Source organism: Harpegnathos saltator, unplaced genomic scaffold (genome assembly GCF_003227715.2).
Source record: "Harpegnathos saltator strain DR-91 unplaced genomic scaffold, Hsal_v8.6 scaffold283, whole genome shotgun sequence".
In the NCBI taxonomy this organism is placed as follows: Eukaryota; Metazoa; Arthropoda; class Insecta; order Hymenoptera; family Formicidae; genus Harpegnathos; species Harpegnathos saltator.
The window spans coordinates 529,656-553,621 of NW_020230076.1; the positions used below are offsets into that span (position 1 = coordinate 529,656).

General features: G+C 49.9%; 1 protein-coding gene across 8 annotated transcripts in view; it reads right to left on the reverse strand.

Annotated features, from left to right (window-relative positions):
• The window catches only part of Cad89D (cadherin 89D), a 31,396-nt gene extending 7,744 nt beyond the window's left edge, over nt 1-23,652 (reverse strand). For 3 of the 8 annotated variants that reach the window (XM_025299535.1, XM_025299537.1, XM_025299536.1), the window contains exons 1-11: nt 23,001-23,651; nt 18,160-18,330; nt 7,844-7,974; nt 7,568-7,723; nt 6,283-6,391; nt 5,471-5,673; nt 4,758-4,886; nt 3,416-4,376; nt 3,047-3,205; nt 2,013-2,190; nt 143-410 (exon numbers count right to left, since the gene is read on the reverse strand). In XM_025299535.1, the coding sequence (XP_025155320.1) occupies nt 143-410; nt 2,013-2,190; nt 3,047-3,205; nt 3,416-4,376; nt 4,758-4,886; nt 5,471-5,673; nt 6,283-6,391; nt 7,568-7,723; nt 7,844-7,974; nt 18,160-18,295 (2,430 nt within the window). In that variant the 5' untranslated portion in view covers nt 18,296-18,330; nt 23,001-23,651. Of the gene's footprint in view, nt 1-142; nt 411-2,012; nt 2,191-3,046; nt 3,206-3,415; nt 4,377-4,757; nt 4,887-5,470; nt 5,674-6,282; nt 6,392-7,567; nt 7,724-7,843; nt 7,975-18,159; nt 18,331-21,333; nt 21,879-23,000 lie in introns of those variants that run through there. The other 5 variants (XM_025299534.1, XM_025299531.1, XM_025299533.1 and 2 more) reach the window with 4 other exon arrangements.
• Nucleotides 23,653-23,966: the final 314 nt, after the last annotated feature.

A 23,966-nucleotide genomic window follows, 5' to 3' on the forward strand; every position in this document is an offset into this window, starting at 1 on the left:
CTCGAAATCGAGGAATCGCGAGCTGTGGAATTTCCGAGGCCTCGCGCGAAGATAATCGCACGGAGATGGCGGGCGATTAGCGAGGAGAAGAAGAGAAGAGGAGAGAAGAGAAAGTAAATGAATCGGGAGGCCGGTAATTCACCTGGAACACGCCGACGCCTCGCGAGCTCTCGGCAATCACGGTGATGCTGTAATTCTGCCTCGTCTCGCGATCCAGGCCCTCCGGAGCATAGAGAGAACCGTCCTCCATAATAGCGACATCGGGCACATCCTGCTGATTGACGATAAGGAATCGAGTGCCAGACATAGTCGCCGCCGCGGCTGTGCGATTGTGCGGAAGCACTTGGCCGATCAATGCGCCGGGAACGTTCTCCTTCACGTGGAAGACCAGAGAAGCGGTGGTCGTTCCCCTGCAATCAACGGTCGTCGACTTTTGAATAAGCAAATGGCACCCTTCGACTTTTCGACTCCCGGCGTCCCGGCGAAATCAGCCGGCAAATCTGGCGTATCGATCTCGTCGTCGCCTCGGATTACATCGAGGGGACGTTGAAGAAAGAAGCAAACGCGGGTAGCGCGCAATGGCGCGACAAGCGACGATCACAAGGCCCAATCCTGACCTGACCAGAAGTCCACTGTGGTTGGCCAAAATTCAATTTCTTCAACTTACATGAAATCAAACATATGTGATGTTATATATTTATACATATACACTTTCCTACACTAAATATAAGCTGAAATATTGTTTCTTTATGTTAATTGGTATTGCTTGTGGAAGCAATACCAATTGTGGACGTGAATGTAAAAAACTATGTTTGCAAATTTAAACGTTCTATAACTTTCGTACACCCTTTGCTACGAATCTTATCTCATCAGATGTTACAGCAGTGCGTTTATATTTTCAAATTGAACAAATAAAGTTATTTTTATCAATACATGAAGTTCTTCATGGTACATTGACTTTGTTTCGTCTGATAAAACTAACAGTTTCGAATCTTACAGTACACTTCGAGTATAGTTCAATTTCAAATGAAACCTTCTCTGAGCTTCCACTCTGAAATCAATCATATGATACGTCAAATTGCATTATCAAATCGTAGGGATGTATACTATAACTTGAATATGCGCAGCCTTTTGCAGGCTGCGATGAATGAATTCAAAATCGGCAACTTCGAAACACTATTCTTATCAGTTTGGAAACAAATTTGACAAAATCCCGAATTCTCGACAGTTTTTACGACTTTCTATCTTATCATGTATTCAAGTAAGTGCAACTTATGGTATCAAAGATGATTTCTCTCTGGCAAAAGGCGCAAAAAGGCGCATATTCAAGTTATAGTGTACATCCTTATTGTACGTCCAATTTGACATATCATATTCATTTCAGAGTGGACTTCAAAGTGGAAGCTCAGAGAAGGTTTCATTTGAAATTGAACTATAGCACTTGAAGTGTACTATAAGATTCGAAACTATTAGTTTTATCAGACGAAACAAAGTCAATGTAACATGAAGAACTTCATGTATTGATAAAAATAACTTTATTTGTTCGATTTAAAGATATAAATGTACTGCTATAACATCTGATAGAATAAGATTAGGCATAAGATTAGACATAGCAAAAGGTGTATGAAAGTCATAGAACGTTTAAATTTGCAAACACAGTCTTTTACATTCACGTCCTTCCACAAGCAATACCAATTAAAGAAACAGTATTTCAGCATTTACTGTAGGAAAGTGTACATGAATATATAATATCACATAAGTTTGATTTCATATGTAAGTTCAAGAAATTGAATTTTGGCCAACCACAGTGGGCTTCTGGCCCACTGTGCGACGGATGAATCGAACGGATGAATCAACGAAGATCCGCCGAGATCGCAATCGACGCAAACGAAGAGGAAATGCGGAAGAGCGTGCGTTTCGCGCGCGCGTTTCGCTCGGTTCCCGTTCACCGAGTCGCTACTCGCGGCTGAAAGTGTCGCTGGAGTCATTAACGTGGGGAAAGTGTCGCTTACTTGGTGAAAATGCCGCGGTCGTCGTTGGGGTCCACCACGTGGATCGACACATTCGTGATGAGCGCGAGCTCCCTCTCGTCGCTGACGACCGCCTCGAAGTCGTATATAGATCGGTCGAAGCGCTCGATCTCCTCCACGACCGTTATCGTGCCGGAGCGCTCCTCCACGGCAAATGGAACTGAAATCCCATCGTGCATGTATGCATGTATGCAGCATGTGCCGTGTATTTGCATGAGTAATACGAGCAATTTTTGCGCGCCGTCGTTTCCGGCCGCAACGGCGTATCGGAATTAGGCCACGCTCGGGGGATATCACCACACGCCGTTTTATTAGGTCGTTAAGAAGTCGCAAAACACGCGTCGCGGCCTCTCATTTCGACCGCGCGGCCAGTGCGCGCACGGATTAATTAACGCGGTGCGTGCGAGTGTAAATATACGAGTACACACACACACACACACACACACGGGCTGACGTATCGATCTCTCGCAGATCGATCGCTTGCAGATCCAAAGGCCGAAGTGAACGAAATGGCGTTCCTCCGCCATTTTACGACGAACGATCGGAATCATCAGATTTTGAGTTAATTAATTAACTTGATCTTTATATCCTGACGCGGTACTCGAGTGCCACCTCAAAATTATGAAATCGTTATAAAATTTATTTACCTGTTCCTTATGTTTATAACACGCTGAAAGCTACTGAATGATCCAAAAATCCAATAAGAAGATCTTCGATAAATTAATTGAGGATATAATGGGTTAAAGAAGATTGCGCGGGGCGAAATGGTCTTTCTCGCATTCAGTTTGACCCAATCTGGAAGCGCGGCAGGAATCGCAGTCGCGGCTCGTCTGTCGTATCGCGCGCGTGGTCGTTCGGCAATCTTCTTCCATTAATAACTCAACGTCTCGTGCGGTTGTTCGCAAAATGATGGAGTAATCTTTTATTCAGTTTGACCTAATCTACACGTACACGAGAGGCTTACGTGTCATCGCCAGACACTCTGTACGTATCTGTATCTACATCTACATACGTACCACCCTCTTCGTAACCGTGCAGCAAGTCGTAGATGAGGTCGTTGGTTTTCACGGCGTCGTTTAGGCGAATCTGCCCGACGCTCGTACCTACGGGCACGTTCGCGCCGACCCAGAACTCGTAGGGCGCGCCGACGAAATCTGGTTCCCACGAATCCGGGCCTGGAAGAACGCGAACGACTCAGCAGGAGCGGGGCTCGGCGCGGATCTAAGCACGCTGACCCGACGAGAGATCCGAGGAACGTCTCGCAGACGCGATCTCATTCGCGCAGGCGAAATTCAAATTGCTCGATTCGCTCGATTCGCCGGTCGAAAAGTTCGCTTTCTAAGTTCGTCGCGGTCATCGCCTTCTCGGTCAATTCTTACACTCACCGTCCGCACGGAAAACGTCCACCGTGACGACCGCCAAGGAGAATCGCCTCTCGCTGGGGTTCGCCGGCTGATCGGCCGCCTCCACGAAGATCGCGTGTCTACCTTCGAGTATCGGACTCTCCGACACCGTGATCACTCCCGTCTGCTCGTTCACCGCGAACGGTGGCTTCCGCAGCGTGGAGTTGCCGGGTTTCTGCAACCGGTAGCGGACCAGTCCGTTCGGCCCGAGGTCATCGTCCATCGCGTGCACCTGGCCGAGCACAGTGCCGACTCTCGCGTCGCTCCTCGCCACCAATTCGTAGAGATTGCCCGGCACGAAGATCGGGTTGTTATCGTTGGCGTCGAGCAGGGTCACCTCGACGTCCACGGACGAGGCAGTCTTTGGATCACCCTCAGTCGCGACGACGCTCGGTCTGTGCTCCACGGCGTAAACCCTCATCTTCAGGTGGTCGCGCTTCTCCCGGTCCAGGACCGCCTGATCCTTGACAGTGAGCCAGCCGGAATCTGCGTCCACGGAGAACGCACCCGAGGGATCCTGCAGCTTGTAATCAAACTCGCCGTTTTCACCTTGATCCTTGTCGCGCGCGATCACCTGCAGCACGCTGAAGCCGTTCGGCAGGTTCTCCACGATGCTGATGTTGTACAGGTCGACCTCGAACTGCGGTAGATTGTCGTTCAGGTCGAGCACTTCCACCTCGACTCGCGCGACCGTCATCTTCAGCGGATTGTCCACCTGCGAAGCGTGGATCTGCAAATTGAACGTGTTGGCCGGCAAACTGCGCTCGGCATCGAGATCGATCGCCCGCTTCAGGAACAGCGAGCCGTTCTTCGGGTCGAGGTGGAAGAAGCCGCGTTCGTTGCCGGATATGATGTCGTATCGCACCGGCACGTTTATGTCCCGGTCGCGATCGGCCGCGTGGATCGGGCTGGTGAAATTGATCTCCGTGAAGATTGGATAATGCTGTGAAGCGGAAAATCATGCCGCGTTGTGGAATTGAATCATATACCGCGTAGAGAAGTTGTTCGATTGTTAAATACACTTCGTTTCTCTCATTCTTCTTCTTGGTCTTCTTGATATGTGAAAGCAAAAAGTTGAGACGCTGAAGAGCTGAAGGGCCTTCGGCTTATATTAATCTAAACTTTCGAATCTTGAGCTTTGAGGTCAAATATGTTCTTCCAACGAGTCATATTTTTAATTGACAATTAGAAATAGGATTGTTTGTGTAATTATATATATATATATATATATCTTTCAGAGAATTGGATTACTGAAAGTGTCGATTTTCAAGGGATATTTGTTCGTTTGTATGTTAAGAAGGAATTGTCATCGTTGTATATATACCGGCATAGGGTAAAACTCGTAGATTTTCGCCTTGTAGATGTCCCGCGTAAACTTCGGGTCAAGATCATCGTTATCCACCACGGTTATCTTGACGGTGCTGTTCGTACTTCTGGCGGGAACGCCTCGGTCCTTAAAGCATTACGTTAGCATATGTCCCGCGTCATCGTGTCGTGTAGTACATAAATCGCGCGTACATAAATCTTATCCGTATTCCTATCATTAAATCGTAACACGTGTTTATCGCGCGGGAAATTCTCTAGTTTCGCACAGCATTTCCCACGGATCGGCTCGGTCATCGATAACCACAAGTGCCGCGAAGTACGCGCGCCGAACAAAAGCGAAAGCGTTTATTTTGAAATAAGAGCGCGAAACAAAACCGTATTGCCGGTTCCGCCTGAATAAACCTGCACTTTTGTTAGAAAGCAACGTCAGGGGTATTCGCTTGCAAACGTCTTTGTCGTAACTATCGACGAGCAGTAGTGTAACGAAGAGAGATGAGATTACAACTGTCAATTTTAGAACGCACGCTGCAAAACACGAAATTCGAATCGGACAAAGTCGCTAAGCGAGGCAATTGCACCCTTCTGGATTTATTTGCTTTCGCGGGCGGCAAGCAAACCGCTTATTCGCCCACGTTTCGTCGTCTCATCGCTCATCTATGGCGTCACACCGTATTCAGCGTCAGCTCGTTCGCTTCGCGCACGTATACTCACAGTCGCCGTAATGACCAAAGTAAACTCGCGATCCCCGCTGTCGTAGTCGACCGGCTTGCGGAGTATCAGAGCGGTCCTGTGGCCAGATTCGAGGGAAAATTTGCCCTGCTCGTTCCCCTTCACAATGGCGTAATAGACGTCGCTGTTCGGCGTGTTCGGCTTGTCGCCATCCACAGCGTGAATCCCGCGAAATATCGTCACACCTGCCATATTAAAGCTCAAGTCTTCATACCGCACATTCCGACACGTGTGGGAATTGTACTTGAAAATCGCCGCTTAACCAAAGGGAAATGCGAATCGCGCGAGCGTAACCGGTCGAATTTCTCGCCGAATGCGAATTCTCGCCTCGTATAATCGATGATTTCACGCTGTCTGACACACGTAGGCCCGAACTCAACGTTACTTTCCGCCGCGGTTGCAGCGCTCGCGAAAGAAGCGGGATTTTTTTACATCGCCACACGAATTTGCCTCGCCTATTACAGAAGCGAGAAGTCGCTTCTGTAATCTCGCCACCGGGCGAATTGCTGCACACACGTTCGGCAGGGATTAGCGTTGAATAACTGCAAAAAGCCGTACCGATCGGTCGTACGTAGAAGAACAAAAAAAAAAGAAAAAGAGCGAGCCGCACGTCAGACTCTGAAACGTGTTCGAGAGCAACGGACCGTGCGCGAACGGCCCGGCGTTTCATTTCCGCGAGCGCGAATTACGCGTGCGCGTACGTGTATGCGAGCGAGCGGGGTATTAATTAACCGAATTATTCACAGGTGTGCCGCGCGACGGCATGTGGTATCGCTGCACGCTGTGTATCTCACCGACTGGCGTGAGCTCGTCCACCGTCACATGATAAGGCGCATCGACAAATTGCGGCGCGTGGTCGTTTATATCCTCCACGTAGACCGTCACCGACAAATGCGACGATACCTGGACATAAACGACGAAAACATAAGTCACACTTGTGCGCCTCGCCGCCGCCGCCGCCGCCGCCGCCCTTCTCGCTTCTCTTGTTCCCGACCAATGCGGAATTATCGTACGACGATACTCGGCTATTCCGTCGTCGCTCTCGCGAAACGGAGAAGCGACACCGCGACCATCGCGTCTGAGAAACGAAAGAAAAAAGGGCGGGCGAACATATAGGAACGAAAATTGACGAAAGAACGAAAGAATGCCGAACCGGTTCTCCGTCGCGGAAACGGTATTTCGTGTACTCCGACGCCTCGGCTTCCCAGCGGAACGGCGCTTATTTAAGCGTATGCACGCTCGTCGCCGACGAGATCGATAGCAGGTTAAGAGTAGCCGCGGAGGTTCGCACGCGAGAGCCGTAATCATCGTAATTCAGCCGGGTAAATAGTATATATTGCGGCGGACGGCGAGGATCTCGCGCGAGGCTCGCCATCGATCAGTGCTTTCGGCTCGACGCGAGCCCGCTGGTTGCCGGGCGTGTTGGGGGATGCGGCCGAGGGATCTTGCAGAACGTCGCGCGCGGCGCTCTCGGTCTCGGACGCTGAATTATGAAAAAGCGGAAAGTGGACCGCAGAGAGAGAGAGAGAGAGAGAAAGAGGCGTCAGGCCGCCTCTCCGATTCGACGCGCCGCGTTCGCCGACAGCACGCCGAGGGGAAACGAAATCCCAACGACGTTGCGCGGGTGTTGAGCGAGCGCGATGTGTATTGCGCGGCTCTGGTATCTCTCGTACTTCGTATCTACGTACTTCGAATCGTTACATAAATGCACGTTAAGTATTATGTATAGGTAACGGTTGAGAAGAAAAAAAAAAAGATCGCCAAGCCACCGTTCCTTCGCGCCCCTTCGCGTCGAACCGGTCGCCGCACGCTCTGATTGCACTCGCGGTAACAAACTCAAAAGTCAAATGCCCGCGTGAAAAAGTCCGCGCGTTTAACCGACAGTCGTCGTCCAAAGGGCAACCGGTGACACCCGGCAATTCGAAGTCACGAAGCGGAACCCCGATAAATTATCGAGCCGCTCCGAAATCGGATTTTTCCCCTCGAGCGAACAGGCATTTCGGTGTCGATTGAGCTCCGTCGCGTGCGGGGAAATGCCAGACTAACAACCGCGCGAAAGATCGGAATTGTGGAGTTTACCAACGAATCATCGGTGCCCGACTCGCAGGAGACTCGAAATTTCAACAGGTTCCTCGGGGCTTCCGCATCCACCAGATCCTCCAAGGACTGTGCGAGGACCAAGGAAACGTGCGTTTTGTTCGTCTCTTTGTACGCGAAGAAATCAGCGTCTTCCTCCTACAAAATGAAATTTACTCAACAGACTATACCTCCGTACGTCTCCGCGAAGGAGAATGGTCGCTTTCTGCGGTTCTCGGCCGTGGTCATCTCGAAATTTGCGGGAAATTAAGGCAGTACCTTGTCGACCGGCAAAATGGCAAGTCGGCTTCTCGGATGGGCCTCCAGTGAGAGAATTTCGGTCCCCGTCTCGAGGTTCTCCGGTACCCTGACGAATTTCAGGTACTCGCCGACCGGATAAAATTGGCATCCTGACGGAATGGAGAATTTGTAACGTTAAGTCGATTGCAAGACAAGCGCAAACGCTTGCGCGACGGCGGAATTTCACATGACGGTCCAAATATATAGAAGAATTAAAATAATATATTATTTATATATATATATATATGTGTGTGTGTGTGTGTGTGTGTGTGTGTGCGCGTAATATCAGAATATAAAAGATATTAAATCAATGAATATAGACGTAACAGTACACGTGGCCTCGGGAACGAAAACATGCACATGTGCGCGGTCGCACTACGAGCAATCGTACAACAGCCCTTAACTCGAAAAGAAATTGGTTAATTGAGACATGTTGCATCATTTTGCACGCATGATTGACTTGATAATATCATCTTGAACAGCATCTTCGAGTTCTCGGAATAATCATGTTTTATTTCTTCTACATTGCTCTAAAAATGCACTGTCTCGAGCCTGCGTATTCTTGATGCAACGACGTCTATTGATGCAACTAATGAGAGGACTTGCTTTTTGGTTGCACAGCTGATGGAGTTTGTGGCTGTACGATGAATGTGGCTCCTGGGAAATGCAGTTACGGTCGATGTGCATGCTGCATCAAGGGATTCGGTTCGGGCCGAGCAAGGTCGGCTCGGCGAGAAGGTAGGTTTATAAAAGAGTACACACTTCTGTGTACTCAGCATTTATTAAAACCTTTGAAAACTGAGACAGTTGTCCGAGTGAAAATTGTCAAGTCACAAGATCAACGTACTCATGCGCCCATGCTAATTTTTCTCATGAGATTATCAAGTTTTGCATCTAATCAACGACGTTTTTCGTCTATTTTCGTTTCAGAGCTGCAGCAGAACGTGGCTGATCCTGAATTTCTGGTATTTCGGTGAGTCGAAACAACGCATGCAAATGTTTAAGGTGGTGGGTCCGTCGCGATGCTCGATGTTACAATGTAGGCCGCACGTGTATCGTTTTGAGCGATAATCCCAAACCATCATTGATATACCAGTGCGGGGTAACCGTTAATCAGCAGCGCGCTGGAATCTGTTAATTCTAAGAATACGCGCTTTGTGCAATCGCTGAAAGGAGGGCACGAACTGGAGGGGATCTAACGGCGCCAGCGATTTTCAATCGCTCGTCGCCCGCTTTTCTGGCCGCCGCTTTTCTATTTGAGCGCGAGGCAGGTGCGAATCAATGGCGCGTCTGGCATTCTAGAATAGCGAGTTCAATGCTAGCTCCCACAGGGGATCTTAAGAAGCGCTTTATCCTTCATTCTCGGCCGAGAGACGCGAGACGCGACGTCGGCTTTGATTACTTCGTCCTTCGCATCCGCGAAGCGCGAATCATCACGGCAATCTCTCCGGTAATATACAGTAATCCACGGAGGCGAGATTATAAGCTGAATAAATCGCCACTCGCTCCGCGTCCCTCGTCGTCAAGACCCTCATCGTCAAGAGCGAGACGATAAGCGAGGAGGCATCGTCGAATACGATATATCAAATAAACAGCGTTGTTTGCCATCGCTGCCGGTTGCGCGTCAATTTCCGGCCACTCCGTCAACTCCGCTTTCCTTCAACTTACTTTCGAAGTTTACGACAAGAGCAGCTCCCGCGATGTATGCGGCCAAGATAAAATATATTTTGGAATTCTTAAGCAGTTATATCTCTCTCGCTAGCAGCTATGGAGAGAAACTTTCCTCCCAAACACTTCCGATTCTCCCGCGGGGAAATGCAGACAGATTCTATGACGGTACTTCTCTTGTCCTCCGCGACCACCTCCATGTGGATATTGCAATTACGATTTTGTAACGTGTGTATGTGTACGTACAATATACACACACGTACACACACGCGCGCGCGCGCGCATATATACAGACTTGGACTGTTAGTGTTAATCCGACGAAAGTTTCTCCGTAATACTTAAATAATGGCTCTTCTCGCTTGCACAGTTTACCATGTGGATCAAGCACTTTGCGCACGTAAGACGCGAGGAGGATCGGTAACGCGAGTGTCACGCGATCCTCCGGTTTAGTGAAAACTATCAAATTCGCGATGAAATCTTGTTCTCATATTAATCTCGCTCCACTTTGCATATAATGCAATAAAGCACGGACGCTCGCTCCAGCGTGACGTGACTCGGAGAGTGCAACACTGTCGTACACGAAACGTACAATTTTACATCATTAGTGACGTCAGCGTCGAAAAAAGATCGCTCGTTTATTCACATCGGGCATTCATGATAAAAAAAAAGTGTCATTTCCCGGGACAAAAGAATGTTCCGAAAAATGTCGGAAGCGCAGTCGCGCTCGTTACATCGTTTCAAACAATTAGCTTCGCTTGAGGTGCGGTGTGTCATTTCGCCCCAAATTACTTTCACGCGACAAATCGTCGCCTGAGATGCAATTCGATGTTCAAAGCTCCTCGCTCTTCGTCCTGGCTCCGCCTGAAATTCGCAGCGCGCGCGCGCGCGCGCGCGCGGGAGTAACATAAAAACGTAAAACGTAATCGTGTAATGCGTTTTACGTACTAATTGTTGCGTACTCGCTGCATCTCCACGTGCAGGTGGTGAACGCGGCCGACTAATTATCCAGCATAATCTGGATGCAAGAGTGAGAAACATCGCTTCCGACTGCGAAAGGGAACAGATCTCGAGAGACGATAGCGGTCCGCGCGAGCGCTCGCGTTGCGTCGTTATCCAGCGGAGGAAGCTCCTGCGCACGATCCTCGGCCGATTTTATCTCAATTTATTCAGGGCTGGATGCCGCGATCGTCCGCTCGATCAGATCGCAGAGACGAGGAACCGTGGAAGAAGGATTCGTGCGGCGCATCGCGCGGCTCCGCGCGATGTTCGCAGATTTTCAAGCCGGTTTAATCCTCGCCCCGGCGGCGCTCGTGGCTCGTTAAGATACATTTACAACTCCCCCGTGAACGCGCCGGGCTTTATCTCTTCCGCCCCCCCCCCCTCCTACACCCACTGTCGTAAAAACGTCACACGCTCGAGGATTCATCTCGTTTCGAGCGCGCGCGCGCGCGCGCTAACCGCGGATCATCTTTTTATCCCCGTCGAAGCTTTTTCGACAGTGTTCCGGGCGAAGCACAATTACGCGTTGTAAATACTCCCACGTGCGCTATGTGCGCTGTTACAAAATTCCCTACAGGTTGTGTCAAAGAGAGAGGTCGATTGGCACATAGTAGATGTATCTGTGTGGAAAGGAAAGGGGGTGCGTGAGGAAAAATAATGTTCCGTTCGTTCACACATTTCTCCTGCGTGTGGAGTCTCGAGTTGTCACGCGATTAGGAAAGCGATCGAATTTTTCTCCGATTGCGATTGCACGAGAGAAACGCGGCGCGGGCGTACCGCGAGCTCGACCGATCAAAGACCGTCGCGAAAGCACAGATTGTTCGAACGCGCGCGCTGCGTGCCGTTGTTGCCGCGTTGGCGAACGCTCGCGTAAGAGAGAGAAAGAGTAAGAGGAAGAGATTTCGAACATTTTCCCCGATATAATAAAGCAAGTCCGTGAGGCGGGTCACGTGATTGCCGTTCTGTTCCGTTTCGCAAACAAGAAACGCGCCGCATCTAACGATTATTGTCTACCCGTGTCGCCGTCGGAAAATGTAGAAACGCCGAGGTAAGAAGCGAAACCGCAGCCGAGGCAAGACAAGTTTACACACATTATTTGTTCTACATATTTTCGCTCCTCCCATTCTCTCTCTCTCTCTCTCTCTCTCTCTCTCTCTCTCTCTCTCTCTCTCTCTCTCTCTCTTTTTCTTTCTCTCTCATATATACAGAGGAGAGAGACCATTTCACCGCTTGACCTTACCTTTTGATACACTCTGTATCAAGAGCCGGACAAAAAGCCGGCGCGCGTTGAGGTTTCTTGCGTAACACGTTATCGCATCCCGATCTCATAAATCTCAATCCACTCGAAGGTAAGTTCGGGCTTGATGCATTGTTATTCTGCCCTATTTATGTCACGGCGGTTTAACGCGGCGCGCGGCATCATTAGTTATCCCGCGCTTCAAAGCTCGCCCGCTAGCAAGCGACAAGTGCCGATCCGGGTTTGCTGGTCGACGCCGCTTTGTGAGACTTTAGTTAGGTCCCCGGTCCGCCGCACCGCGGCGGCCGTTTCTTGCTTATCAACGCAAGTGTTGGACTTTCACCTTATCGCACCGCGCGAGTGTCCAACGCGAATGTCCGATTACATCGGGCACGTGGCGCGCTCGTGCGAACTCTACGCGGCAGCCTTTTCACGGCAAACTTCGACAGTTTGCCACGTCGGTCGGGCTGTGTCTCCGAGGAAAACAGGCCGATGTCTGTTCCTGAGGTTCCGCGCACGCCTCGGAATCTAAAGGGTGATTTACACGATGATACTTTCGACGCTTGACGCTCGACGCTGGCTTCTTTTGTCGCCAGCTTCTCGCTTTCTTGGAGCGAATTTCTGGCTGACAAAGTCGCTAGCGTTGGAGCATTTGCACGATGCTGCGATAAACAGCGTTTAGTCGCTAGCGTTTTAAGGAGAATTTTCAGCGGAAACGGTCAGTCGGAAAAGGATCATGGCGTCAAGGAATGACATAGTTAGAGTTTCCAATCCCGGGGTCCCGGCCAAGTTTTTGGTCCCGAAAATATTCGGGATTCAACATCACAAACCCCGGGATTTCGGGATTTCAAAATTTAATGCTTAGTATCTACAGGTTGCGTGAAAAGTTCGCGGAGCGACACTGAAATAAAGAATATCAAATTCTAAAAATGATTTTATTCTTTAATATAGTCTCCATTAACTTCAATACACTTGGCCCAATGGCTCTCCAATAATTTTATTCCATCGCGGAAGTGTGTTTCTGGAAGGTCTGCGAAATATGCCTCTATGGCTGCTATAGCTTCTTCATTCGACAAAAAATGTTTTCCACGGAGGAATTGTTTCAGGTTTCGGAGCAGACAGAAGTCGCTGGGTGCCAAATCTGGCGAATACGGTGGATGATCAAGCAATTTGTACTTCAATTCATTGAATTTAGGTATTGACAAAATACTTTTGTGAGCAGGTGCGTTATCTTGGTGAAAAATGATTTGTTTGTGCTGCAAACCAGGTCTTTTCTCACGAATTTTTGCGTTCAATTGATCCAAAAGGTTACAATAATGTTCAGAGTTAATTGTTTTACCTTTTTCCAGATAGTCAATTAACAAAATCCCTTTAGCATCCCAAAAAACTGATGCCAAACCTTTTTTGCCGATCTTTTATGCTTTGTTTGCTTTGGAGCTGAACATCCAGCTTCAGTCCACTGTAAACGTTCCTGTTTCAATTTAGGATCATGGTGATAGATCCAAGTCTCATCCATAGTTATAAAACGACGCACAAAATCGGTTTTATTCTTCTTAAAACGATCCAAATGACGCTGAGAAATTTACTTTCGAGCGAGTTTTTGTTGAATTGTTAACGTATGCGGCACCACTTTTCCAAACACCTTTTTCATTTGTAATTCTTTATGCAAAATATGCCGTACACCCGTTCATCTGAAATGCCTATGGTATGAGCAATTTTACGCGTAGTCACACTTGGATCTTCAGAAACAATAACATGTATTTGCTCAATGATTTTTGGTGTTGATGCGCTTTTTGGACGTCCACTGCGTGGATTATCTTCAATGCTTGTACAACCACGTTGAAACTCAAGTGCCCGTTTACAAACCATTGTTTTTTAAGGGGCAGATTCCCCTAACACATTTACCATCTCGGAATGAATTCCCCCCATTGCCTTTAAACCTTTTTTAACAAAGAACTCAATCAGTGCACGCTGTTTCAAATTTTCCATTGCAAACAAATATACTGACATGTCAACTTCAATTGGCTTATAAACACAGAAAGAATTGACAGATGGAAATGAAACATAACCTAGATTCATGTGAAGAGTGATTCTATATAACCGACTACAATTTATAATTCTACCGTTTATTTATAGATGCCGCTCCGCGAACTTTTCACGTAACCTGTATATAATACATACGTTTTACAAAAATTTTACTTTAATAATTATTACTTATTACTGATGTTTTAGAGCATTTGCTAGAGAAGTGTGTATTTATATTTTAAATTTAATTCCATTTTATTATATTATTATTTTTATTATATTATTTTATTATTTTATTATATTATTATATTATTATATTATTATATTATTTTTATTTGTTTTAAGTATTAAGGGAGTCTTCTATTTTAAATTTCGCGGATAAACTGGCGGCGCAACACAGACTCGAATCCGGGATCCTCGATCAGAGATATTTTTTAACAAAATTTGTGTTTTATTATTTTTAAAGTCGCTTTTTCAAATGTGAAAAAGAAGAAATAATTATTTTTATTTCTATTATAAAAACTTCAATTTTTAATTGTAACGGTTTTTATACAATCATTAATGTAAGTTGCTTTCATTTTTACTGAAATTTTATTTTTTGTTTGTCATAATGTTCATAAAAGTCTGTGAATGTTCATAAAAGTCTGTTCTATAAACAAAATAATTCTACTATTTGTAAATATTCCTTGCTTCTTTCTTTACATATATATAATCCCGGGACTAGTCCCGGGATCCCGGGATGGAATCCAAAAATTCCCGAAATCCCGGGATCCTAAATTGTATCTGGGATTGGAAACTCTAGACATAGTTCAAGCTGCTGTCGTGCTTTGTGCACGAACTTTTCAAGCAGAAATTCGTGGCTCAGTAACAAAAAAAAAAGAAAAGAAAGAAAAGAATGTGGGTATGTAAGTGGATAGGTAGAAGATTAACTCATGAAGCATCAAATAATCTTTTCAAAGAATCGGCATTGAAGGATCCGACCGCATACCGTAAAGTATTGCGATTAATGTGCGAGAAATTTGAGGAATTTTTGAAAAAGGTGCATCCGCTTGTACAGAAAAAAGACAGTTTAATGTCATTTGACGCGAGCGGTAAAAGTTGGACATGTTCAACTTTGCCATAGACGCTGCGTCTTCCAAATTTTAGACGCTGGCGAATAAAAATCGAGCGTCTAGAAGAAGTTTTCACCAGCGAATTCGCTGGCGACTCAAGAAGCTTGCTCAGAACGAGTAAAAGCAGCATCGTGTAAATCACCCTTAACGGAGATTTTTGCGCTCGGATTGCGAGCGATCTCATTCTGCAATCGATTAACCGGTGCAGTCGACGTTTCCGACCACTTCGAGGCTAACTTCGTCTGCTAATTCTTCGAGGAAGAAGCAAAAGCCTCCGGTAGAGCGGTAAGAACTGACGAAACGGACATTGGCCTTCCTCATCTCAAGATGCAAATACATCTGCTGTAAGAGCGGACGCGCGCTACCAGCTTACATAAATGCTCTCGGTGAGCCAGAACGAAGCTGTTCGTGCCGTTTTACGCGTATGATGCATGATGAATGCCGATTACGCGCGTTAATGCGGCTGTCTCGATAGTCCCCCCCCCCCTCCGTAGCGGACGACATGCTCGAGAAACCGACGAACGATCGCGCAGTCGCTGTCTCGTCGCAGACGCGGATCGGTTATGCCTTAATTACGAATCCGCCTGCCGGCGGCGGAACTAATTGCGAGACTTAAGTCCAATTATTATGGAGACGCCGCGTTAAAAATAACTTTACACTTTCTAACCGTCTCACACACAGGCGAGGCTGATCCACGCGTTTTCTTGCGAGCTGCGAATCGGTCGCGGCTCCTGCTCCGTCACTTTCCGCCTCGGAAACTAATAGATTACGCGCAAAACGAGTTAACGACGTGAATTATGAGCGGAAAAATCAATTTTGTCAAGGCTCAGGTGTCTGTGAAGTACCGGCTTCGGTCCGATCGTTCATTTCCGTTTGTCCGTTGCAGCTCTCGATCGATGGATTTAGAGACTCGCGTATAGCATTCATTTTTCTGCAGATTTACAATGTTTCGCTCGACTCATGGGCCAGAAGACAGGAAGAGAGTCCGTAGTAATCGCTGAGAAAGTCAAGTCTCTCCTACCCGAACACTCCCGTCTAGCATCCTCCACCTCCCCCCGCCCCCGCGCCCTCGTTAGAGTCAACCGTTCCGCTCTTAATGTCCTTTTTAATTACGTAATCGGCGCGCTAATGTTCGCCCATAAATTGAGCCATAAGTTAGCGCGTGCTTGCGGCGAGCGTCGCGGAGCCTCTTCGAGGCTCGACGACGAGACAGACGGAGGACTGCGGACATTTTAAAGGAATCACTTCGCGTTTTCTCGTGCAATCTCCCTCCTTTCTTTCCCACCGTTCATCTTTTTTTCTCTCTCTCTCTCTCTCTCTCTCTCTCTCTCTCGTCCCCTCTGTTGCTCAAGTCGATGCGAGAGGAGGATTACTTTTGAAAGACGGGCGGGCCAAGAAAATCGCGAGCGCTCGGCACATCTCCATCCGGACGCACGGATTATACGACGTATGCGACAATGGGTATGCTTGCCTGTACACGTGCACGTGCCATGATACTCACACACACACACACACAAAGCGCGCGTGCACACACACATATTTACGCCGGAATATGCATGCACACGTATACGTGTCTCGCGAGAGTGCGCGCGCGCGCGCGCATTCATCGTTGCATTTACAGGAATAAGCCCGCTGCCTGCGAAGCTTTGACGAAAGTAGGCCAGGGTCAGCGGGCTTTTTGTGCACTTCCGTAGCTCCTTCACGTATACGGGTTTGGGACGAACGATGTTGAAGCTCGCACGGACATATGCGTCTTCGAGCTGCCAAGCGGTTTACGCGACGACGTTGTATCATCCCTCGCGCGGACGTCTCTAGGACGTCTCTAGGACGCCTCGGGTGAGGAGCGAGGAAGCGCTTGCCACAAATAATAACGGCCGATCCGCGAAATCGAACGCTCGTTCGGCGCGGCGCGGCGGCTCCACAGCGGCGGCTGTACAGCGTAATGATTGCAGCTTAATAACACGCTTCCGGTGCGCCTTTGCAATTTCCATGAAACACTTTCCTTTTTCCAGTTTTCTCGTAATCTTTACGAGAAACGATGAGAAAAGCTCACGCGATCCGCATTGAGATTAGACCAGGCTTTATGATATCGCTCGATTCATCCGGTTCGTTCAGCGTTGCTTGAAGATTATTAGATTCGCAGGCTGAGACGTACATTCGACACGTAACCTGAAATGATCTGGGACGAGAAAGAAGCGTCGATACTCCTCTTGGGCGGATCTATGTCAGTTAGTTAGACGGCGATTCGGCGCTCGGGGGATGACCGAGGAGAATTCGAAGCGAAGTCTAATTAGCCGCTACACAGAGAGCACCTCCTGCTCGAGCGCCGGTGCACTCTTGCGCGGCTCCCGCATTGTCGTCGGGGCGAACAATGCTCGCGGAGCCGCGCGAGCGCGAACACACGCACACGCACGTGCCGCAGCAGCTCGCGCGCGTGCTTACTCACACAGACTCACACGAAGGAGGGAAACCCGGCGGCGCGGAGCAGCAGAGTCAGCCTCTCCGCTCGTGCCTTCGGCCGGCGGCGATGGACTGCGTTGATTCCCATCGTTACCATTTTAGATCGTGAGATCGCGGTCGCACTTTACATCGCACTTGCCGTAATTTGCGGGCGGTCCGCTAATGAATCCTTGCGCGCAGCCCTGCCGCCGCCGCCGAGAAATTAATTCGATATCTCGTTAGCCGCTTGCACGCACCCGCCGACATTCGACGCGCTCGTTTACCGTTACGTGTCGTCGATCCATCGCCCGGATTATTAAGCACCGCGCCCACGCGCAAACCGTACTTGCAAACGCCGGCCGGCCGGCCGGCAGACGAAGGTCCGCGCGCAGTCGTCCATTATACTTCCTCCCTGTCATCAAGCAACGGCGGTGCCGCGATGCCGCGAAGTCGAGTCTGAAGAGACCCGGAAATTTGTCCCCTTTCAGCCAACCTTTCAACCAACGGTGGATCTTGAGCCCAGCAATTTTGCAGGACGGCCCCCGGCCGTGGCTTCAACGAAACCGACTCTCGTTTGTAAAGTTTCGCCTTCCTATCCGCCGACCGACTATCTTCGAGCACACTTTTGTCCGATTCTTCTCGCTCGCGAATCTCTCGCAGCGCGTCTCTCGCTGCTTTCCTTGAAAACGGATCATCGACGAAGATTCGTGAATCCTCGCGCGATCATCGCGGAGCCTTTGCGGTCGGCAGGTGCTCTTATCCGGCCGATTCGCCCCGACGGGATTGCGGAATAATTCACGTGTGCGCGCACATACCTGTTACATGCTGCGCTCGGACGAGAAAGATGAGCGAGACCGCGGCGATCAGCCAGGAATGCGGCGATGACGAGGGAAAGGTGGACGTCCTCCTCTGTGGCGACATTTTCGGTCCCTCTCCGCTTCCGGTGTGCATCAAGTCAGTCAGTCACGCTGTCCCCTCGTACATCCCTGTTGAAATTATTCACGGTGAGTCGACGCCTGCCTGCCTGCCTGCCTGCCTGCCTGCCTGCCTGCGTACTTGACGAAGTCCTCCTGCTGGCGAACCGTACGCAGAACCGTGACGCCGCGTCTTTGCAGGTTGCACTAATTGTAAAGCGCACCTCGCGCTCGTGGGCGCGTGCAAGGCGCGCATCCTGCGCGCGAGTAGCGGCGATGAGCGCGTTTGAATCTCGGCTGCGGAAGTTCGGTCTTCGGCGAGTGCGAGACGCAAGACGTTGCTCGTGCAGAAGCCGCTTTGTATGGCAATTCGGAAAAAGCCACGCGAGCGATAAGAGAATTCGCGAGTGTATTGCAACTCGATTGCAACGCGCGTAATGCGTGTATCACACTAGCGACTCGCGACAGAGGCTGCGGCTGCGATTGCGATTGCGATTGCGATTCTTCCTCGACCAATCGGAAAGCAGCGACTCGCGGCTACAATTTGCGACTGTCCATTTTTCGAGTCGCAACCAATCACGCAGGACTCCGTATAATCACGTGACGCGCTCGTCATAATCACATTTATTTAATAGAATGTAGAAGTCGGTGATCATTGGAACAAGGTTATATCTAGTGTTGTTTTATGTGTTACATATTTCTTTTTAAATGTCGACAAACAATTTAATAAGGAGATAGGCTATTATTCAGTAGATCACGTAGAATGTAAACCCTTTCTCTGGGAGTGAACGTGTGACAGTATGTTAACAGTATTTAGCCGCAGCGCCGCGATCGCCGATCGCAAGTGTGATTGGAAAACAAGAAATCGCAGCCGCGAATCGCGTAGTGTGATACGGTCTTTACGTGTGTTAGATCGTGATTACGACCGATCTACCCTGACCGAGGTTCTCCCAGACCTCCGTCCAGGAGGTTGAAGATTTTCTCGAATTTCCGAACGGTGCTCCAGAGGGCTCGAGGTTTCACGGGCAGCTGCATTCTGGCGGCGACTCAACGTGCCTCAAAGCCATCACTAGCGCGCGGCCATACGCGCGTCGTAAAAGGCGTGCTCTCTGCTCGACGCGCTCTTGCACGCACTTGCCGATTAACGGAGAAACAATGCGTTCTGATACGTTGATCCCGAGAGAAGGAAAAGTTTATTTATCTCCTTCCTCCACCCCTCTCCCCCTCGCGCGATTAACCTTACGCCGAGCGGAAAGCAACGCGCCGGCCGCTTTTGCAACCGCGACCATCACGGCGAGATTCAATCTCGCCGACGCGCTGCGTGTTTTGAAATTGCGGACATCGACGCACTGCGTTTGCATTATACCGTAATAATGATGCGATTTTCCGACGCGTGTGATAGGCCGACGGCGAGAGAAAGGAGGAGGATCCCTGCGATATTCTCGGCGAAATAGTCAGCTCAGAGAAATAATCGACACGTTGTTCGAAATTTCTCTTTATCCGCTTTTGTACTTTCTCTCTTTCTCTTGATTCACTCGTCATTTAACGGTAATTATTTAACAATCGAATTAAATTATTCGCCTGATTATTATTTTCGATCCAATTTTGCCCCCAACAGGAAATTCGATTCCTGAATAATGCGCGCGGAGATGAGAACTTATTAAAACCGTCGATTCCGCCGCAAATTGCAATCTCAGCTGCATCAGTTTGATGCTTTCGAAATAACACGCTAGTTTGCCGGTATCCACCGGCCGATACCGGCGATTATTCAGAAAAAGCGTTGCGTGTGCGCAGAACGCGAGAAACACAGCGACAAATCGACATGAAGATCTATGACGAGGTTCTTGCATGCTGCGATTTCACTTTCGACGGAACAAGCGAGCGTAACCCGAACAAATTGACGTTACGCGATTCATGCCCGTCAATCAGTTTGATATTTCCCGAGGAATACCCGCGTCGGGAGACGAGTCGTCTATTTTTATCCGCGCGCGCGCGTGTCTCTCGGTGACGGCGACGCGTTTACGTTAAATCGAGATCGCCCTTCCAGCCAGAGCGCGTAATTCAGGATGGAGAAATCCGCGATTACAATTTTCAAACATTCTCTCTCTCTCTCTCTCTCTCTCTCTCTCTCTCTCTCTCTCATCGCGCATTCATCTTATTCCGTCTGCACTCGGCGACAGGTAAAAGGTGAAACTTTCGCCCCGATTGATGCATCGCGTTTCGCGAGCGAATGTCGCTCGTCCTCGCAGACTAGACGCAGGTGGCACGTGCGTGCCACGCATCGTTGATTGTTTCGCGTGAAAACGCGATATCGAAACGCCGAAACGCACGAGTCGCCAACCTCGATGAAAAGTAGAGCTCGGCACGAGGCACTCGGTCGAATTGCCCGCTCGAAATTGCTCGAGTAGAAACGTCTCAAGTGGAAGTGTCCGTGTGCTTCAGGTTCAATATGAAACCGACGAACGATTTTTATTCGATCGGCTCGCACCACCGAGTTTCCACCAGAATCCGCGCACGCGTGCGCGCGCGAGCGTTTCTCGGATTCATACATACACGCTGAATCAGCCCCAGGACTGTCGCGCTCGAGAACTGAAGGAATGCACAATGCTACTTATTCTTCTCGCGAGACGCGCACCTCCTCGATTGTTCCATTAATTAAGCATTCAGCTTATTCTCCGATACGTTTCTCGCAGGAAAGTAAAACGAGAGCGGATATATAAGATTAACGTGAGACACCGAGCGCGTATTATCTCGCTTGTATTCTTCTTGGAGGAAAGGTGCGCACGGCTCGATCGCGTTGCATTATTGAAGACTCAATAGATGAAACACTTTCGCTGGCGATTAGCCCGCCGGCCGATTATGTGAGTGGACCGTGAATGGAGAGCGCGATCCTCTCGACGGCCGCGCGCGCGTATCCTCGCGGCTGCACGCTCGACGGCGATAAAACGTGATAGCGTGACGCGACGCGGACGAACCGTCGCGCGCTGCTGTCGACAAGGCGAGGAGAAATAGCTCGCTCTCTCTCTCTCTCTCTCTCTCTCTCTCTCTCTCTCTCTCTCGTCAAGATTCACTCACCCGGCCGGGTAACAAGAATCAGCTGTCCGGCTCGGCTTGATACGACGAAGTAGAGAATCTGCGTCTGGACGCGAATGACGGGCCGAGTGCGCTCTCAGGAGCCACTCTCGAGTGATTGGCTGCAGGGGCGAGTATATTATGTAGAGGACCTTACGTCCTTTCGAGCGCGCTCGTTCTTCGGCTTCTTATGACTTGTGCAATATACTGTATACATTTGATACTTCCTGCATGCGCGATAGGCCGGCAGAATGAGCCGGGGAATGAGCCAGGAAAACTTTCGCCGGCCATTAGTTACGTGTTTCGCGTTCCGCGAACGAATGGCGGCTGTCACGCTCGGATGAAGTTTCCAAGCGTCATCGGAGCGATAGAAAAATAGTCCAGCGACACCCGATCGGCCTCGTCGACGCCACCGCTCGCTCGCGCGCCGCAGTTTCGCGATTTCGATCGTGCACGGGCGATCCCGCCCGGTCGGCCGGGGAAAGGGAAATGAACGATTGACGAGATGACAACGGCCGACGGGTGGTCGGGGAACAAACGACATTGACCACCATAATGGCCACCTTGCACACGCCACTCGTGAGTACGTACGTAATCTTTGCGAAATATTATCTTTGCGAAAGGTGTAAGAGAGAAAGAACCGGAGACCGCGCGTATGTGTGTGCGGGAGGAGGGGAGGGGGATAAATCGCACGTGGATAAATCGCATGGCCTTATCAGAGAATCTTCTTCAGGTCGAGCGAGGAAAACGCTGATTTTGCTGCGTACTTTCACTCAGAAGTAAAGCGAGGTATCTGTCGCGGCCGTAACTCGCGATTGTTAGGTTTCGCATTAATTAGTTTCGCCAGCCCACCGCGGCGAGTCGGCTTATCCGGAGCATTATTGGTCTGTCGTCGATATATTTCTTGAATTAATTCCCGTGAGACAACTCCGCCGTCATATTGTGAAAGCGATCTGAATAAACTACCGAAACATTCCTCTCTCGCTGAATTTCGCAAGGACCACTCAAATTCCTCCCCTGCGCGTCTACATTTTCTGCGTCTCTCGGCCTCTCGCCGAGGAACTTATCTCCGAACTTAGCCCGGACTCATTTCGTAAGAGTGATAAATTATCCATTACGGAGAGATTCTTCACAGCATCCGTGATATCCATTTTTCTTCTTCCTCTCCATTTTATTTCTTTCTTTTTTTTCTTTTTTTCGGAAAATAGAAAATGGATTCAAAGCAGTTTGGAGATAAGCTCTTCGCCCGCCCGGCTCGCTCTGACGACCTCGGGATACGAATTTCGCTGGCCGCCGTGCCCGATTTCGAGACCCAGGCGAAATCGCTTGTCCGTCCGTTTTTCGTTCGCTGGCGACGGAACAGTTGAAAACTTTCGCTCCAGTTGGCGTTTCACGAGTGAACGGGATTTGTCGCGGTCGACTGGCGAGAGTGTACACATCGCGCTACGGTGCCAGGACGATGGCGATGACGGCAGCGAGCGCGCGATTATCGCGCGGGGTATCCGGATCGGGAATCAAGCCCGCGAACCGTCCTCGCACTCCGGCTCGTGTCATCACTCGAACTCGCGTCTCGGAAACAGATATTGAAAGATCCCGGGGGTTGAGAGCCATCAGTTGAGAGCCGATCGGTCCGAGATAACTCGCGACGCGCGATTCCTCCCCTCACTGACCTTGCTCGACCGCTCGCTGACGGAAGTTCGGCACGGCACGGCACGGCAGGGCAGGGCAGGGCAGGCCAGGCCAGGCCAGGCTCCGACGTCGCACCGGAAACCCAAGGTCTCGCGTGCACTCTTGGAGGACACTGCGCGAGGACACTCTCCGACCGAGTGAACTGTCCGGCACCTTTGTACGAGGTAATAAAAGCGAACGAGCGAACGAGCGACACCGACACACCGACGGCGTCGATCGGTGGACGAAATCTCCTCCGGGATTCCTTCCGAGTGCCACTCTCTCCCTCTCGCTCTACCTTTCTCTCCTTCGCCGTCTGTCCGTCTCTCCCCTTTCTCTCTTTCGCCGTCCACAACTCAGGCAGGTGGGCACGCCGCGAAACTTTCGCCCAGTTTCGCGTTTCACGTTTCACGAGTGACTGGCATCACAGCCAGCGACCGCTCTCGGAGCGTTGATCGCTCGCACGTTCCTCCGCACTTTCGACGCTGGACGACGCTGACTGCCCTCCCCACACGTAGCGGACCCTTGCGACCTGGAACACGCGCAATCCCTTGCAGCCTCGTCCCGTCGTCACGTAGCGTACCCCCGCTGCTGTGTGTATCGCTTTCAGGTGATCCGTACCTGAAGTGTACCACCGCGCCGTACGTGCCTCGACCACGCGAGGAAGGAATGGCTAAATGCTCGCCGCACGTACACAGCTATAGCAACGTGCCTACTCCTCGCGCTTGTACCCCCCCCCCCTTTCTCGAGCTCGCAATCGTCCTTTCGCTTTCAGCGGCCACTGACCAGCGCGCGGTACCGGGCTTGTGCCGTGTAGCACCACGGGGAACCTCCACACTTCCTCCACACTCCGGCGACCCCCTTCGACGGCACTCTCGTTCGATCGACGTAGTGGTAATAGCCGCCGGCGCGAGCCTCGTAGACGCGCTCTCGGCAGGCCGAAAGCGTCGCGCTCTCGCGAGCGCTCG